We start from the raw sequence: 15,331 nt of genomic DNA on the forward strand, positions 1-15,331 counted from the left end.
CTTTAGAAAACAGTTTGGCAGTTCTTCAAAAACGTTAGATACAGAGTTACCATATGACCCAGCCATTCCACTCCTAGGTATACAGCCAGGAGAAATGAAAACACATGTCCAAGCAAAAGAAAAAAAAAACCAGCACGTGAATGCTCATGACAGCGTTGTTCATATAGCAGCATCATTCATCATGTCTATCAGTTGACAAATGGATAAATACACTTTGTATATCCATACGATGGAATATTAGTCAGCAATCAAAAGATATGAAGCACTGATACAGACTACAACCTGGATGAACTTCGAAAACCTTACGCTAAGTGAAAGAAGCCAGACGCAAAAGATCACATACTGTATGATTCCATTTAAATGAAATGTCCAGAAGAGCCAAATCCATAGAGACAGAAAGTAGATTAGCGGTTGTCAGGGGCCGCTGGGAAACAGAGAGTGGCTGCTAATGGATACCAGATTTCTTTTTGGGGTGATGAAAATGTTCTAAAATTGATGGTGGTGATGGTTGCACGACTCGGTGAATACACTAAAAGCTGCTGAACTGTACGCGTTAAGTGGGTGAATCATATGATATGTAAATTATATCTCAATAAAGCTGTTAAAAACACTCAATAGAAGCACATCATCATTAAGTTACCAGGACCAAGGATCACCTCAATTTAAATCGAAGTGCAAAGAACATGTGTGTTTGTGTAAAACTATCTTATGTGGATAATTGCTTTATATGTTCGACTGCTTTAAACCCATTTTTGCATTTGGATCATTTTTCAAGGAGGAGCTGAAATTTAAGGAAGTAAAATTGAATAAACAGGCTATTGTGGCACAAAAAATGTATTTCTTTTATTTCACTACCTAGGATTGACTCAGCGGTGTAAAATGCCATTTAAAAAAAGAATGACAAAGTTTGAATGAGAAAATGTATTTCATCGTGGAAGATAAAAGTCTTTCCTTCTCTACAGTGAATACAGGTAATTTCAGAAGCAGCGGCTCCTAATTATTCACTGTTGAAAAGCTAAAAAAAGGTTCATATTGAAAACAGTGACCTCCAGTTTGCTTCGTGAATGAAGGCAGACACAAATTCTCATTTTCCTAGAATCCTGGTTGATAACTGAGTTGGGAAAAGCATGCATTTCTTCATTACAGTGCAGTCGACTGTTCATTTAAATAACAATAAGCTGCATAAAAGTCACAAAAGCATTATCTAGCAATTCCACAGTGTTGAAATGCATTATTAGTACTAACAATGCCAAATAGAGTAAATAAATGACTGGCTTCTTATTTTCAGCATTATTCCTGATTACTTAGCTTTATGAAAGGGTAGCATTATTATTAGCGGTGCATTCAACACCTTGGTCAACACTATTTGCTTGGATAACTCTTGAACTGGAAGGGATTTTAAAATAGAGCTATGTTTTTTTCTAGGTTATCCAATAGCGAAAAAAACCCTCCGATCCACTGCTTATGTATCATACATTTTTAACAGAAAATATTTGAAGAACCCAACTTCTGTTCACCATATATGTGTAAAAAGTGGAATTAAGGTCCTCATTAAAGATAGCACACTTGCAATAGTACTTATTTAAAAATGTAAAATTTACATCAATAGTTTAACTTTACATCAGAAGATTTCCTACCAAGAACATGCTAATGCTTCCATTTTTAAACTTCCTGGAGTCCAACGTCTGGGCCTTTTTTTTTTTTTTTTTACTTTTTTCTTTTTTCACTCCCTGAAATATGCAGTACTCCACAAAATGCCACTGATTAAACTTGTTACGAGAGCACCATCAATCGTCCGAGTGCATGGCAAATAAAAGGAGAGATTTCAAATCATTCACTCCTGAGTCTCTAGTCTGCTTTGGTTAGATGAAAAGAGGCATCTCAGTTAAAGATCTGAGCCGTATTTGGCTTTAACAGTGCCTGATCGAAGTACGACTCCCCTGAAATGGGGCGACAGGATATATGCTTATAAAGTGGTATCATCCTAAGGGGAACATTGCACACCAGGGTGATTGACTCTCCTTCAGGAAATGGAAGTTTTTTGGTGTGTGTGTGTGCACTGAAGCCTTAGATTATGGTGTAGGAAGGGAGTAGGAAACACAACAAGGAGCACATTAATATTCAGGTAAAGGATTATGTGAGTAGAGGGAGAAATTCTTGAAGGGTGTGGCACACGATGTATTTTCTAAAATGGGCTGCAACAGTACTTCCCATCCCACTGGTTTTCCACAGCCTTGCCCTCCCCACATCAAGGGATAGAGTCTGGGTCTCACCCCGCCGAAATGTGGTGGGTCCCTGTGACTGTCTTCATGATTAGAATGTCCCAGCGGTGACACTGTATGACTTCCTAGGCTAGATTAGAAAAAGCCACGCAGCTTCTGCCAATCTTGCTCTTGGAATGCATCTTTGGGGCCCTGTGGTGCCAAGCCGGAGGCCGCCATGCTGTAAGGAAGCCCAGACTAGCTCCTGCAGAGAGACGACCTGGAAAGGCCTTGAGACAACGAAGCAATGAAGGGCCCAGGCAGTCCCTAGCTGCTACGGGATCTTGTCTCTTCCCAACTGTTTCCGCTCCAGGCTCTGTCTGAAGACAATCTCATAAGAGACTTGGAGTCAGGACACCCAGCCAAGCTGTTCCTCATTTCCCGACCCACAGAAATTGTGAGTGATAACGAAGTTATGGCTCGTTACTGTTGTTCTAAGCCGCTACATTTTGGCGTGGTTACTTACACAGCAGTAGACAACTCGAAGAAGAGGAAAGGAAACCTGAATGAAGACTCCTATCCTAAATAACGCAGAGGGCACGTGTGAAGTCAAGTCTTTTAAACCATGACTTCTAGCTAAAAGTAACAGAGAAAGACTCCTTGTAAATCAACAAGGCAAGCCCCAGTTCAGTCCTGATTCAGAGCTTAGAACTCCTCCGCAGTGGGTCAACGTCCCCACAGTGAAAGCTCTAGATTCCCACACACAGGAAGGGCAGCAGGGGTGCGAGGAGACTTGCCTTGAACTGCATTTATGCAGCAAGCACAGTCCTCTGACTGTTTGCTTGGGGTGGTCCCGGCTGTGACGGGCAGGGAAGCTACAGCCCCTCTAAGACACCCACTGGTACAACCACTGATCCTGCTTTGCTTTTCATGCTGGAGTAAAACTGTACAGTCCGCAGTTCCCGAGCACAACATATATTTTAATGCCTCCATGTCCCTCTTTTCTCTTATTTGGCTAACTCACACGTACTCTTCAGAACTCAGGCCGGGCATCACCAACCCCAGGAAGTCCAACAGGGCCAAGAACTCTTTGTGTACACTTATTGTTACATCGTGTTAAAGGTTATGAAAACAGTTCTTGTTAAGGTGTGTTTTCTCACTAGATTGTGTATACTGACAAGGAGATACAAATTCTTTACATTTGTATCTTTACTATCCAAGGCAGCTGGTGCTCAGTACACGCGTGTGGAAATGAACAGGTAAAGGTAAGTTGGCTTCAAAGGACTCCTTTGGTGACAATGTCTCTAATGTATTTCAAACATCCCATGCTCTGCCCTGATCTCATTTGGAAACCTCTGTCTGGTAAATTCCTAGGAGAACACTGCATCAGAATTTCGTTCGTGGCATTTTCTCTCGTCTTCCACCCTCATTCTCCGTACCTTCAATCTTGGACCACACTTGTGTGTATTCCTCCTAGGTCCACTTTCTAGATGGTCCACTCCACAGTGGCCGGTTTCTATCCCGAGCACCAAGAATGGCAGTTCACATACTTGGGGTTGGCTTGGTAAAGCAGTGCATCTTCCCTGTGTGAGTACACTTTTACAAAGTCATGACTGACTCAGTCATCTCTTTTCTGGGGTTAGCAACTCTGTCTCCAACGAGTCTGGAAAATGCACGAGCCTTAGACATGTTCAACAGGTGATGTCAAGATGCACTCAAATGATTTAAGGACAACCTGCCAAAGTCCTCAGAAGCTTACTGCGCCCTTGAAGTAGGTCATCCTCGGGAGCGGTTGCTTTTCATCTACCCAGCAGGTGTGTGTCATCAAATAAATATCTTAAAATGTCTTCCAGCCAGGAACAAATATCTGGCAGGAAAAAGGAAGTGCACAGGCTCACTGACTGGAGGCCTACAAGGAGAGCATGAGCCGCCTTTATTCAAACATACGAAAACTATATTTTTATTAACAGCATGGTTCCACCCCTCCCATTTATTGTTCCCTGTCCAGTCACCTGCCCTACTCCCCCAACTAAAAGGCTTCCCAAAAGAAACTAGTCTCAGTTTTTAAACTTCATTGATAAAGATTTTAACAAAGAGGATCCCTCGAACCTGGCACCACAAAAGCATATTCTTCCCCCCCCCAATAAAACTGTGATTTTAATAACAATCATCATAATAGGTAAGCAATCTTGGCTCACTTGGCTCTCTCTCCTATCTCCTGCCCTCTTTCTTTTCTCTTCTTTCCTCCTCCTTCTTTCTTTCTTTCTTTCTTTCTTTCTTTCTTTCTTTCTTTCTCTTTCTTCCTTCCTTTCTTTTCTTTCTTTCTTTCTTTCTTTCTTTCTTTCTTTCTTTCTTTCTTTGTTTTTTTAGTGTTTAAATTAGTCATTAGTTTTATCTTCCTTCTTTTTTGGCTCGGAGATTCAGGAGATATTAAAATTCAGTAATTTGTGATATTTCAGTTTTGTAAGATGAGGAAGAACTTAAATAATATGGCACAATTTGTTCTTGAATGTTCCTGAGCCCAGTTAGCAGGTATCACTGGACCCAAATATTTAAAAAAAATATTATAAGAAAACATAAGCCTGTGGTTTAACCCTGACTTCAAAGTTACGGGAACAGCTTAAAAGAGGAAATATTTGGGCTCAAATGTGGATAAGTTTTGGTTTTAATTTTATGCACATTACTTATAACTCCCAGAGCCAAAAATAATTCTAAGAGAACCATGAACACGGTGCACATCATGTGAGATTGAAAAGGCTGGCTCGTAATTATTTCAAGATGAATTGTGTAGACCACTGCAATTTTTTATTCACATGAAGGTTATCCACTAATATAATGGTGGATTTTGTGAGATCAGGGTTTTCTGAACCCACTGTGTTTTCTAGCCACTCAGATACCATTTTCCTGACTTTACCATACCTGAGCATCACCTGAGCTAGTATTTACTTAAATGTTTTCTTTAGATCAACTCTAAATTGTCCTTTTAAAGAAAAAAAAAATCACCTCATCTCAAGCAATAAGAACAGTAAAACCATGTTATTAAATTTGCTCTTTTGGGGAAAAAACTGAGTTAAAGTAAAAGCTGCCTCTCTCAGAAGAAACATAAGTGGTTGATCTTTCCATTGATAAATATTTATTAAGCACCTACTATGTGCCAAGCCCTCTTGCCGAAGCTGGGTTTACGGCAGCAAACAACACTAGGTTGCTGCTCTTGTTGGGCTTATATCCTCCAGGGGGAGATGACAATGAACCGACAGGTACATAATATAATTCCCAGTAGTGACATGTGCTATGAAGACAGAGCAGGGAAAGGGCACAGAGCGGTGACAGGGGTATTTGAGCAGAAATGCAACACAGCATGGAAAACAGTGGCCTATTCTAAACAGAGGTAAAGGTCTAGAGAGTTCATAATATTACCTGTCTCCATTTTCACTCTTATAAAACTCTGTTATGCCCCAAGACGAGGTCCGAGTGTGGTTTACCTTCCTCAGACTGCTTTTCCAGTCATAGAGACTACTGTGTCTCATAGGTTGAGAGTGTTCGCTGGGGAATGCCCTTCTGGGACAGGCTGGCCTGGATGCAACCGGTTACAGGGGGAGATTCAGAACACCAGAACAGGACCACGGTGCTAGGAAGGGAAGAATAGAAGGAAAGAGCTGGGCACCAAAAAACCAAAGACCTGTTTGGCCATTTTGCTATTTTGCCTGTGGTCTCAGGGTAGCAATCTCCATGTGCCATAAGGAAATTATTTCATGTGCCAACCTTGGCACACATATGTGGGTTGTTCAGGCCCACGGTGGCCCATGCCCCCCAGCTAAGGTGGGAGGAGCTGGTAAATACACACCTTAAGTATTTTCTGAAAACTCTGATTCTCAAGTTATTGACTAAAAATATCAGTGATAATCTAAATGAAGCATTTGAATAGTTTATAGTTAATAGTTTAATAGAAACTTAGTCTGACCTTTTATAAGTATTTATTTGAGAGAGACAGAGAGACAGCACAAGCAGGGGAGGAGCAGACAGAGAGGGGGACAGAGGATCTGAAGCAGGCTCTGTGCTGACAGCAGAAAGCCCGATGTGGGGCTCGAACTCACGAGCCATGAGACCATGACCTGAACCAAAGTCAGAAGCTTCACCGACTGAGCCACCCAGGCGCCCCCATAGTCTGATTTTTAACAGGCATTTCAGTTTGACCACATGCATTACTTATGTTCCTTGGAGGCTGACTGCATGATGAGAACCCAGCTGGTATCAGGTTTCAGACAAGGAGAGCTGAGCGCTTAAGGCTGATGGACAGGAGTAGCTGCAATCGTGGCTGAGACTTGATAGTTGTGTGACTTTGTGCAAGTTACTGAACTTTTCTAAGCCTCAGTTTCCTCATCTGTAAGAGAAAATAATAATGCCTCCCTTACAGATTTGCTCCGAGGGTTAAATGAAATGAAATTACGTAATGATTATAGAGCACTTGCCATGTAAGTGCTTTTTTTTTTTTTTAACGTTTATTTATTTTTGAGAGAGAGAGAGAGAGAGAGAGCAGAGGAGGGGCAGAGAGAGAGGGAGACACAGAACCGGAAGCAGGCTCCAGGTTCTGAGCTGTCAGCACAGAGCCCGACGCGGGGCTCGAACTCATGGACCGCGAGATCATGACCTGAGCCGAAGTTGGATGCTTAACTGACTGAGTTACCCAGACTCCCCACATATAAGTGCTCTTAAAATAAATGGCAATTAGGATGACAACAGCAATCATGACAATAAGTGTTAAGAAATTTGTGGGGTGCCTGGGTGGCTCAATCGGTTGGGCGTCCGACTTCGGCTCAGGTCATATTCTCATGGTTCATGGGTTCGAGCCCTGCGTTGGGCTCTGTGCTGACAGCTCAGAGCCTGGAGCCTGCTTTCCGTTCTGTGTCTCCCTCTCTCTCTGCGCCTCCCCCACTCACACTTGTGTGTGTGTGTGTGTGTGTGTGTGTGTGTGTGTATCTCTCTGTCAAGAATAAATAAACATTAAAAAAAATTAAAAAAAAAAATAATTCGCTAGGTACTTCTGGTTTGGGAACAGAGGAAAAGACCTGTTTTCTAGATTCCTAAGAGGCTTAAAATAACCAATAGTTTTGCAGGTGAGCACAGGTACTCTGGTGGGCTGGTGAGGGCAGCACGGTGGTCAGACAGAGACAGGAACTGGGGAGGGAGGGGTTATCCACAGGGACCATGGCCCAGCCTCCAATCTAAGAGGTTCAGAATGGGATGGGGAGTGGGGGCCATTCCAGACAGTCTCGGGTAGACATGAAAACATGGGAAGGAGCTCTCTAGAGCTAGGACAGGGGTCCTAGATCAGAAACAGGAGACAGAAGGTCAGTGGAATGTGTCCCCTGCATCTGGTGCTGGTTTCAGAGGCCTCCTCGTGGTGGCTGCAGCATTTGCTCCATTGAATTTGAAAGGTGCTCGGCTGGTCACCCTGAATTTAGAAACAACAGGAGAGCATATCCTGATGGTCTGAATCCATTAAATCTGCATACGGGCACAATGAGATGTTATGTAATCAAAACCCCTTGAACCTGCACCGGTCTCCATTAGCAACAGAAGCAAATCAGTTCATGTTTGCGGGAGGGAGCAGTGGAAGTGAAAAGCGAATGGAAAGCCAAGGTGGGCAAGTCTGTCCTGTGTGAGATTTTCCTTAACAGGTCCTGTGTTGCACTGTGCACGCCTTCTCTGGGAAAGGAAATGCCTTTCTACTCAGTTTCACACCACCCCCTCCATCAACATATATTCTTTTTTCTTTCTTCCCCTCTGGGTTATTATATATTTAATTGGATTTGTGCCATTGACATATGCCTATGTGTTTGTGATATAATATTTTATTTAATATAGCTGGATTATATCATTCAGTCCACATATAGTTATTGAGTCCTACTGTGTATCTGGCCAAAAAATCATTAAGAAGACGAGCATTTCCAGGAGGACTTTAATTTTTGTACTCCACAGTTACGAGCTTTTGCCAAGAATACATGTCAGGCCTCCAATTTGCTTCTATACCGGTCCAGTGAGGGCAGAAATGCAAGAATACATTTTTAGTTATGAGCTGGCCAGTCCAATATAATGTGACACTTACAACTTTCTGGCTGGTGAGGGAGGGTGATAGAGGATGACATTCAGGCTCAATGTACCTGAAGTAGGTAGAGTAGTGTATGGGGGGGGGGGCATGAACAGAAAAGCAGACTGGGAACCAGGAGATCCAGGTTTGATTACTAATTTGGTGCCTTGTCCAAAACTGAAGGAGTAGGGAGGGGCTTAAGACTTCTACTTTGAACTTACTGGAAGGCTGGGAGGATTGAGCAAGCAAGGCTCGTAAGGGATCTCTACCTCCCCGAGACTATGTGTCGGCTGTCTTCAGCTGAAGAATGGAGAGAGAATTGATTGGGATAAAGAGGGACAAGGATTAAAATAGAGAACCACACAGAGGCAACTGGATTATAGGGTGGACTGAGATGATGCCTGCCTGGGGCGGGGGGGGTTCTCTCAAGCTGTAGCATCAGTGTGTTTGGAGAACTCATCTTCTGTTGTCGTCCCAGAGGATAGTCTATGGAGGTGCAGACGACATGGCAGGAAATGAATGACTCAACAGTCGCCACATCGTTGGCCTATTTTCCACCTTGTCCCCAACAGGATTCAAGGTGGTTCACATGAACACACACCAGTGGCATGTGGGAAGTCACCGGGCTTGGTCTTGGCCAGCTCTGGTTCCACTTCCTCACTGTATGGCTGGAGAGCGACCATGAAGCTCAGCAAGTCTGAGGACAAGGGCACAGGGCAGTGATTTACCAATAAAAAATTTGCTATGCAAATGTCAGGGGAGATTTTATTGGTAATAGCAATGCTTTCCGTTTATATAGGCTAACTAAAACATGGTAAACATACACAACTAAGGAAACAAAAGCATGAAGTTTGACCTACCCTGACATGAATCCCAAACCTTAAGAGTTGAAAGTTTTTCTCATAGTAAGCAAAGCCATGGTCTCGTCCTAAAAAAAACAGTACGTTTGTTAACCTGAAAATGCTCTAGATGACTCCTGGGTCTGGGCTATTCTGCACAATCTGATGATTGGGGATTTCATCAAATTAATGTCACTAGATAGGCCTTATAATTAGGATAAAATATTTGAAAAGTTTTAAAGATGAGGCTGTTCATTAACTCATTGATTTTCCTACCAATTGGGAGCTTGAATTTAAATGATACCCAAAAATATAACTAGGTGTGCTCAAAGAGAGAGCTAGTGGTGAGTCCTTAAATGGAAGGCAGGAGTTTAAAATGCTATTACTATTCAGATTCTCTGAGAACATTAAAACTGCCCATTAAATGAAAACTTAATAATTGGCCCTACTGAATTGTGACATTTTGTAACCTGTTCAGAAATGCAGAAAATTGTGGAAGAAAAATTCTTTTGAGGCAGAATTTGATTTGCAATGTAATATTATTCCAAAAGCCAAGGTCACCACGCACGTACACATAAAAGAACAACAATGCAGACTGACTACCAAAGCTGAGGAAGACTCTGGAAATCAGAGCTAAGGCATATGGCTCAAGACTTCTAGGTAAGTTATGCTACTAGTCTGGAAAAAAATCAACAGGCAACAGCACGAGCTCAGAGTTAATATCAACATGGAATTGACTCCTCTTTGGAGATTGCTTAAAGACATGACAGAGATAGGTCATTTTTGTCCTTTTATAGAAACCATCACAATTTTTAAACTTACTCTGCAATGTCATTAAATAAATACAATGTAAAGACATTAACTGGGGGGAGAATCAGTGGTTTCACATCAGAAGGTTAAAAATTCTCATGGGCCGATGATTAATGAGCACCTTCTGGGTGTAGGGAGCTGTGTCCAGTGCTTTTGAGAGTCAAATATGAGAGATACATATTCCTCGTTTTCAAGGAGTTTACCACGTAGTAGAGTGGAGGAGACAGACACTGACCTAAATAAGATACGTACGTATCTCTGAAAGATGGGTAGGGTTTTGATGGGGGAGATGGAAGGTCACTGTCCAGGCAGGAGGAAGGGCAGGAGCAAGGGAAAGGTTTTTTTTTTTTTTTTTTTTTAATTTTTTTTAACGTTTATTCATTTTTGAGACAGTGAGAGACAGAGCATGAATAGGGGAAGGTCAGAGAGAGAGGGAGACACAGAATCTGAAACAGGCTCCAGGCTCCGAGCTGTCAGCCCAGAGCCCGACGTGGGGCTGGAACTCACGGACTGCGAGATCATGACCTGAGCCGAAGTCGGATGCCCAACCGACTGAGCCACCCAGGCGCCCCAAGGGAAAGGCTTGAGACATGTCTGGGGAGCAGGGAGGAGGTTGGTGTGGCTGGAATGCAGGTGAAGAGACAGCAGGGCAGCTGGGAAGAACACTGAGGGAACACTGAGGTCTGCCCAAGGCGCCAAAGGGCCAGTTCCATCAGAAGACAGACACTGTTAGGGGCATGGAGAGCGAGGGCAGAAATCTTCATCCATAAACTATCTACGAAAATATCGGGCTCCAACTTGTTATCCCTTCACTGAAGTATCTGTTAGCAAAGCAACCAGCCACTGACAAAAGAGGAGGCCTCCCCAAAAGGAACCAATTACTGGGAAGAAATGGTGGTTAAAGGGAATGAAGACAAAGAATAATCAGGAATTAAAAGGCGGAAGGTGAGTGAGATAAAGGAGAAAATGTGCTGGAGAGAAGGTGGTCTAATCAGGGACATGATGGAAGCAAGGAAGGGGATGAACAGGGGTCCCTCTCATCACCTCCCACCCCAGGCTAAACCCTAAGTAAACTTACTACAGGAATTTGAGGGCAAGCAAGCTGATGGTTTAGAAGCCACTGGAAATAATGGGGACTGCATGAAGTTTCTGGTTGTGGATTTCCACCCGTAAACGAATTGTTCTCCGCATTCCTATGAGAGGAACTGTAAGAAACATCCTTTTAGGAAAATAATTAACGTCAAGGGGAGATGGTCACAGCAAATGGCTAAGTGCAAAAGCCTACAAAATAGACATATGTACAGCCTGATTTTGTATAAATGATGAGTAGCGTTTATTGTATTCGGCCATCAGAAACTACATCACTGAATGGCGGAAATATTTGAAAAATGCCATGTCATCAGAAACGTTTATTCTTACTTGGACTATTCAGTGACTCTTTCTATTGAAAGTACTGTGTAATGCTTCCATTGGTATGTAGAACACCTCCGTTAGAAATATCTCTAATAAGAAGAACAATTAAAACAAAGGATCTTGGGGAAGATGTGGCCGGCATGGCATTAAACATTACAGATGAGGGTTTCCACGTTTACCACTTCTAGGAAAACAGTCCCTTATGTAAGGAATACACAGGGCCATACTTGAGAAACGCAAACATCCCCAAGCTTACATTTGCTCTCGTAATCAACGCAACTTGTTTACACAGACTTGTTACTCCATTTATCTAAACATGCCCGTGTATAAACTACGCGTACTCCACGTCAGTCTCTTTCAAAATACAAATGTTTCTGGGTTATTGTGCATTTCGACAAGCCCATGCGAATACACATACCCTACGTACGCTCCAGACTCATTCTGTTTTGCATGTGAGATGATATATTTTATAAATCTGGCTCACACAGTGGGGGGACGGGTCCATTTATAGGAGAGAGAAGGAAGCAGTGACTTCACGTTTAACTTCTTGAATGTTAGCAGGATAGAAGTGTCTGACAGAAAAGAAAGAAGAAACTTCTGTCCTTGGGGTGAAGAACGTTATCAACCTTTTACCTAAATAAACTTCGCCAGGAACAGGGGTGAAAAAGTTGACTACATACTTAATAAAGTGCAGCCAGGACTGCAGCTGTTAATTTTGGTTTGATTCTTTACAGCTGAACGGAGAAAAAAACGCCTACAAGGCAACTGCGTGAGCCAAAGAGACTTTTACAATGTATAAGCAAAACTCAAATAAATAATTTTGGCAGATTCTATATTCTTTACGTTAAAATACATCATCTGCCAAATGAGGACAATGACTTTAAAATTTTCATTCATAGTAACGGGAAATCACAGGCAGGTTTCTAAAGCTTAAAATGCCAATGAAATATTTAATCGTTTCTATGTAAAATATGCATGGAAAAAAGACGGGAAGAATATGTATGAAAGTGCTAACGATGATTCGATGGACGATGAGGCTTATGGGGAGTGTTATTTCTTTCCTCTACACCTTTCTGAAGCCTCAAGATATTCAACAATAAACGTGAAATTCATATTTTAAGAATTTAAAAATTACGAATAGTTCAACAAACCCACCTTTTTTCTCTTTTGGGGTGAGAAAATGATGCAAAATACGACAAAAACGAAATTCTCTGAAGCCTATTTTAAGCAAGTGAGAAGAAACACCTTACAAACATGCCTGTGGACGCGAAGACAGCTTCCAGCACTTTAAAGCACTGTTGGGCTGCCGGGCTATTTCTGGGCTTGGGATCTTGACGTGGCGTGACAGGTAGGGGTGAGGTTAGGCCATCCCGAAAATACAGGAAAGATGGGGAAGTCGCGGACTCGACGGCAGAAGTCCAGGTTTCTTCAGTGCGTATCGGCTGTGGATCAGAGGGCGAATGGCCACATACGCCGTTCGCGGGCAGGTGCTCTATAGGAAATGTAGGGAGAGAGCTTCTCACCCCAATCTTTTCCTGAGGACCAATCTGGGTGGCGGGGGGGTAATAGGGCTGTCTCTCCCCTACTTAATTGAGAGATTGTTTCCTTTCCATTTCGTCTGCATGGTGAAATGTTGCAAATAGGGAGACCAAAGTAGGGAAGACTGACTAAGGAAGAGCTCTCCACCATCTGAAACAGGCATTGACGCCATAGGCACAAAGTTATTTAATTAGCACGCATTGATTAATTTAACCTCGTGTAACCACTGTCTCCAGCTACTGCTAATTTTGTTTTTGAAGTCCAATGAAATAAAGTAGCTGAAGAGTAATTAAATGTGTCCAGTCCCTTCATCCGTATGGCTATGGTGACTGGGTAGCCCTCCACTGTGGGGGTTTTCTGAGAAGATGTTGGAAGGGCTTTGAAACAACTCAAAGCCGTGTTCTCAGGAGGTGGTGACTTCACATTAAAAATCCTAATTTAAATGGGCCTGTCAGCAGCACTTCCCTGATTATTTTCAAATATTGGCTAAAAAAAGTGACGGTGTTCCATCTAAAAGCTTGCTTTGGAAAGAAATGCTGGGCTATATTTGTTACGACCTGTCCAGCACGAAAGGGAGCAGGCAGAACACTGAGGCACGTATGCAGGTTAGCAGTCGTTTGAAACTTTTTAAGAGATGCAAACGTGCCAAAAAATGAGAGCACTCTTTTTTTAAACCAACTACAGACATACATACTCAACAGATGACCAGAGTAATGTGGAGCTGCTCCAGATGAAGTCCTGCCTGCTTCGTCGCTTCTTCCTCCTTGGCCAGCTTTAGGTGGGCGGGGCCAAATTTTAGGGCTCCTTGAAACACAGTCTGAGAATCACCGTTCCACAGCATCCCTGGGAGGAGGGGTGCGTGGTAACCGCACACTGGCTCCTTCCATACAGATCCGGATCCCTTTTGGCAGCCGTCTCTGAACGCAAAGGCTGGAAAGCTAAGAACTAAACTAATGTTTTGGAGATTCTCTTGCAACCGGGTTCCAGATGTGGCCCAGGTTTTGTGAGGCAGACGTTGGTGCAGAATTTAGAAAGCGGATGTGAGCAATATGACGCAGCTGCATGGGAGGAGGCGGGTACCTCTGGTGAGTGAGAGAGAGAGAGGGAGAGAGTATGCACATGCGCGAACGCGCACAGGAGAGGGGACTGCATTTGGTGTCTGGGGGACAGCTTTGGCAGAGACTATGGAGTACAGTTCCTGCATCAAAGATGCCATGTGGTCCATGACTGTAGCGGTGAGCTCTCCTGGGCAGTGGGGTTGAACTCTTTGGCTACTGCCACGTAGCATCCAAACTAGCTTCATCGGTTTTCCCAAGGAGTCTATATGCTACTCTAGCAAATCTCTTCCTGCTTAAGTTAGCTAGAGGATTCGGTCCTGCCAAATCTAAGAATCTTAACCAACACAGCATCTAAAACAGACCCCAATCACCTCACTGTCTCATATGAGGTATCCCCAGCGTCACCCCATGTTTGTATACCTGCTGAACCCAACACTGTTTTTATCATGTAGATACCGAACAAATGTTAGTTAAATCACATCGCTATAGCCATAGTATTACGCTGGACTAATTGTAACATCATTCAGCTACTTATCAGACAGTAAGACGAAGTCTAAATAATATAGGTAAGAAACACCTCAGTAATCAAGGGGTTGAACCACTGTAATTTTTAACTTTGTTTACTTATCTGGGTAAAAAAAAGCAAAGCATTAAAAACAACAGTCTTGATTTCTCGTCATTCGGAGGGGAAGACAGAAACAAGCCAAAAGCAATCTTTTAAGATATAATAGAAAAAACAAGAATATAAAATTATTATGGTAATTAGCAACGAACCTCAATTTGATCACTATAGAATGACATGCTTAGATCTGCATGTCTTATTGAAAAATAAGAAAAAAGAGGGGCGCCTGGGTGGCTCAGTCAGTTGAGTGTCTGACTTTGGCTCAGGTTATGATCTCCTGGTTGGTGAGTTTGAGCCCTGTGTGTGTTCACTGCTGTCCGTTCAGAACCCGCATTGGATCCTCTGTCCCCCTCTCTCTCTGCCTCCCCTCCCCTCAAAAATAAACGTTAAAAAAAAAGAAGAAAAAATGGGCCCTTTATCTTTAAAAAATATATTGTCAGCATTGTGTCATACACACACACACACACACACACACAGACACACACACACACACACACAGACACACACACACAACATCTAAGTATTATTATTATCTAAGTATTATCTAAGTATTTGATTACTGACAGCACAACCAGTTTTCTTCATTTAGAAAAGACTACCTGAAAGGACTTCTTTTTCCCTCGGTTCATACACAACCTTTATTTCATTTTCTATAAGTGGTTAGACAAAGGGTCAAATGATAACTTTAAATATTTAAGCTGGTCAATGACAGTCAAGCAGTCAGATATTTCTCTAGTTTATTGTTAAATATGGATTGCCTT

General features: G+C 42.6%; 1 protein-coding gene across 7 annotated transcripts in view; it reads right to left on the reverse strand.

Annotated features, from left to right (window-relative positions):
- The window catches only part of VTI1A (vesicle transport through interaction with t-SNAREs 1A), a 348,726-nt gene that overhangs the window by 93,723 nt on the left and 239,672 nt on the right, over positions 1-15,331 (reverse strand). Inside the window, exon 9 of one of the 7 annotated variants that reach the window (XM_032595175.1) lies at positions 10,520-11,143. The exons of 5 other annotated variants lie outside the window; for them this stretch is intronic. In XM_032595175.1, coding sequence (XP_032451066.1) covers positions 10,996-11,143 — 148 coding nt within the window. In that variant the 3' untranslated portion in view covers positions 10,520-10,995. Of the gene's footprint in view, positions 1-10,519; positions 11,144-15,331 lie in introns of those variants that run through there. One more of the 7 variants, XM_032595176.1, reaches the window with a different exon arrangement.

Source organism: Lynx canadensis, chromosome D2 (genome assembly GCF_007474595.2).
Source record: "Lynx canadensis isolate LIC74 chromosome D2, mLynCan4.pri.v2, whole genome shotgun sequence".
NCBI lineage: Eukaryota > Metazoa > Chordata > Mammalia > Carnivora > Felidae > Lynx > Lynx canadensis.